The 4,251-nt window shown below is 38.6% G+C and overlaps 1 protein-coding gene across 1 annotated transcript in view; it reads right to left on the bottom strand.

Annotated features, from left to right (window-relative positions):
- The window catches only part of LOC107684943 (stromal interaction molecule 2-like), a 21,096-nt gene extending 17,063 nt beyond the window's left edge, over positions 1–4,033 (bottom strand). Inside the window, exons 1-2 of the mRNA XM_016481331.1 lie at positions 3,990–4,033; positions 2,092–2,222 (exon numbers count right to left, since the gene is read on the bottom strand). Of these exons, the coding sequence (XP_016336817.1) occupies positions 2,092–2,222; positions 3,990–4,008 (150 nt within the window). The 5' untranslated portion in view covers positions 4,009–4,033. The remainder of the gene's footprint in view (positions 1–2,091; positions 2,223–3,989) is intronic.
- Positions 4,034–4,251: the final 218 nt, after the last annotated feature.

Here is a 4,251-nt window from a genome sequence, read left to right as displayed (position 1 = left end):
TGCCTTTACGAAAGTCACGGGGGGCGCCTTTGCCTCGTTACAGGGAGTGGGCATCAGGATCCTCAACTATCCCCAGCATGGCCCACTCGCGAGAACAGTTGTGTGATCACAGGGACCTAGTGATCTGGCAACTCAGCCAGTGTGGACTTCGGGTCAACTGGGAAAAGAGCGAGCTCTCCCCCGTGCAAAGAATCTCTTTTTACAGTATGGAGTTAGACTCTGTGAGTATGACGGCGCGTCTCATGAACGAGCGTGCCCAGTCTGTGCTGAACTGCCTGAGTTCACTTTCAGAGGCTCCTGGGTCATATGGCATCCGCAGCCGCAGCCGCAGTCACACCACTCGGACTGCTACATATGAGACCACTTCAGCACTGGTTACACTCCCGAGTCCCGAGATGGGCATGGCGCCGTGGTACAGTTCACGTGACCATCGCACCAACATGTTGCCACTCATTCAGCCCCTGGATGGACCTTGTCTTTCTATGGGCCAAAGTGCCCTTAGAACAAGTGTCTCGGCATGTTGGTGTCACGACGGATGCCTCCAGTGCAGGCTGGTGCGCTACATGCAACAGGCAGGCAGCCTCAGGGATCTGGACAGGGCCTCGACTGCTTTGGCACATCACTGCCTTGAGTTGCTGACAGTGCTACTAGCCTTGTGGCGGTTCCGGCCGCTGCTGCTTGGCAAGCACGTGTTGGTCCGCACGGTCAACACTGCGACCGTTTCGTACATCACGGTTGTCTACGATCACATCGCATATCACAACTCGCCCGCCATCTCCTCCTCTGGAGTCAGACGCAGCTCAAGTCGCTGCACGCCATCCACATTCTGGGAGAGCTCAATCGTGCAGCCAACGCGCTCTCTCACGACAGCTCACGTTCCCCGAAGAATGGCGACTCCATCCCGAGATGATCCGGCTGATCTGGAGTCGATTCGGGGAAGCCCAGGTAGACCTGTTGCTTCCCATGAGTCCTCGCACTGCCAGTTGTATGACTCCCTGACCAAGGCCCCCTCGGCACGGACGCACTGGCACACAGCTGGCCTCTGGCTTTATGCAAGTATGTGTTTCCCCCAATGAGCCTTCTCGCACAGACCCTGTGAAAACTCGACCAAAATCAACATTTTTCAGGAAAAAAAAATAACTTAAATGATTTTAGCAAATGGCTGCAATATAACAAAGAGTGAAAAATGTAAGGGGGTCTGAATACTTTCCGTACCCACTGTATATATACTAATTCATTTTTAACATTTAAAGCTTACATTAAATTAACAATGTGCCATGAACAAACATGAATTAACTATTAATTGTATGAATAATTAAGTTAATTTAGGATTAATAAATTAGTAAAAATGCTCATTGCGCATGACAATATAAATGAAAATAACCTTATGATAAACTGTCATAAGAAAAATAAGAATACATTTTATTCATAAAGTGCTTTTCCAAAGCACAAGTTAATAATAAATATATAAATAAATAAATAATAATGTAATTCCACATAAATATTCATATGGCTGTAGATTCATTTTATTTACAAAATTATTTTGTTTTGTTAGAACATAATAAATCTAAACCCCTTCTGTGAGACAAAATGGCAATTAGCATTCAGAGTCACATAAATCATGTCACAGACAAGATTATATTTAACTGGCACAGAATGTGTTGCATGTATAGATCACGTTCAGGAAGCCATGCATATTGAAGTGACATGATAACATGACAATTATACCATGCAAAAAGCCATTAACATATTTAAAACAAATTATATACAAATCCTATATGAATATGCATGGATTTTTCATCACGTACACACCAAAACACACACACATAGTAATGTAGTAGCCCTATGGGAGAAGTGCTCATATGTCAATAGTCTCTTCTTGCAGGCAAGAACCAATGTCAACTTTGCCCTTTGAGGTCCCCGGTAGGTCTAAGCTTTGCTGACCTGTTTTTAAGCCCCCCGACCCCCTCACAAAATACATGCACACATACAGAAACATGTCCACACACTCCAACACATGTTTTATTATATTAAATAAAATGCAAGTATTAAGGAAAATCCGTTTTTAAGGTCTAAACAACATATGCTCACCTCTACACTCTCATTCACTTCAATTCCTCCATCGTTGTCGTCATCTAGCTGCTTGTGAATGTGCCGAAGTGCCTCTAAACTGAAGCGGTCAGCTTCATTCATACATGGAGGGATGACTGTCAAACAAGGGTCTGCAGGGAGAGACACACAATTACCCTTTGTCCAGCTAAACTCAGCTTTAAACTTCTGCTTTTCTATGTAGTTCAATGCAAGTTTATTGCATATCCAGACAGACAACTGACGATAATTATTATTTATGGCAATTTTCAGGTCTTAAATGCCTGTCAACAAGACTTTCTATTGTTGATAAATAATAATATTACTCATCAAGTTTTTATCCTAATGGTCTGTACGTGCGAGCATGTGCATGTCTGGGCATCTGTAGGGCTCTGTTTACGGTGGTGTGCTTTCACCGGTCTTGACACGCTTATTAGGTTGCAGGCTGTTGATATGGCAAATGGTGCTGGTATTCGTTTGGATCACATCCTTGCTCTTATTTAAGAGAAGACGTGTGAGGAAAGAAGAATCAATCCAGTTTTAACAAAACTATTACTGGAAAAGAGCCCTGATCGGATGAAACATCACACATCACTGAGGAGCCCAAAAACATTTTCCCAGAGACAGGCACATTACACAAAAATAGCCCCACATATATGCCTCCTTAAAATATTAAGGCAGCTGTATCTGCTTGCATAAAGACAAATGTATACTATATGAGAAGAGTGTGATGTTAGGCAAGAAAAAAAAAAGAATTTTCATTTTTGAGTGATTTATCCCTTTAAGTAGGACTAAACTACATATGAAGAGTTCATTTGCAAAAAAAAAAAAAAACAGATAACTCTGATAACTCAGATAATTCAAAAATCATGTTTTGTTGTTGTTGTTGTTGTTGTTGTTTTTTTATCCTGCATTCCAATTAATATCAATCAAAATTTGGACTGTTTTGATTAAATAATAATAACTAAAAAAAAAAAATACAGCTAACTAACACAATAAAAATATTTATGAATTATAATAAAGACGGAGTTATCTGTTTTTGTAAATAAACTCTTCATATTTATATGCAATTTCATAATTCTATTGTCTTATATGGTTAGAAATATGGTTCAAGTGTACTGTTGATTTTACTGAGAAGCATTTTTGGTAAACCAAAAATATAATTTAAGGTAATTTCTACTGAAACTTGAAAGTCCTGTATTCAAAAATATTTCTAATGACACATGATGAAGTTGCAATTTAGTACATTTAAAGTATATTTAATGTATATAACATTATACTCTACAGTTAAAATTATAACCAACTTTACATGTGCTTTAGTATGTTAGTCAACACATCTAAATAAGAGTACTTCTTTACATAACAACAAAAGAAAATGAAAACATAATGATTTAAAGTGTACTTTAAAGTAAAACATTTAATTTGAAATTACAAAGTGCAGTTTTTAAAAGTGTGATAAGAAACAGTCATTAAAGAATGCTCTCTTTAAGTACACCTAAGAAGCCTCTTATTTCAATAATATTATTTTATCTGCAAGTATTTTATAAGATATTTTCAAGATTTGATATACATTAACATGTGCACATTCAGTACAATTAAGCACTTTTTTTTTAAAAGGTTGGCACTCTGAGCTGAGGGTCCCCAGACACCAGTTTGAAAAACGTTAACTGAATAAAAAGCAGAGAGCTACTGTATCACCAACAAAAGTGACTGAAGTCCTTACTTTTATGGCTGAACAACCTCAAAATTCTGCTAAACAAAGTTAAACAAAAGAAGGTCTTCTCTTAGTATTTGCATTATGCCTTGCATGTGTTCCCCCATCTGATTGCATAATCATATTTGTGTACCAGATGTCCCTGTCCACAATCATTTCCATGTGTGGTGTTTTGCATAAAACTCACTTGTGCTGATGGGTGACATCACAGGAACACTGTGACCAGAAGAAATGCCTAACAATTACAAATGCTGCATGTCAAACAGCGGAGTCCACACAGAATTTGGGATTGTATAAAAAAAATGGAAATAAAATGTTTCTAGATTGTGAAAAATTAAAACTAATTTTCATGACCATCAGGTTTCACACACACAAAGTTAATGCATCTGTCACAAAAGGCATTTTGAAATGTGTGTCAACTCTTCTGTAAAATTGTATGCTGATCATAT

The sequence above is a fragment of the Sinocyclocheilus anshuiensis genome, unplaced genomic scaffold, assembly GCF_001515605.1.
Source record: "Sinocyclocheilus anshuiensis isolate Anshui unplaced genomic scaffold, SAMN03320099.WGS_v1.1 scaffold49, whole genome shotgun sequence".
Classification (NCBI taxonomy): Eukaryota; Metazoa; Chordata; class Actinopteri; order Cypriniformes; family Cyprinidae; genus Sinocyclocheilus; species Sinocyclocheilus anshuiensis.
This window is presented reverse-complemented; position numbering and strand designations above follow the sequence as displayed.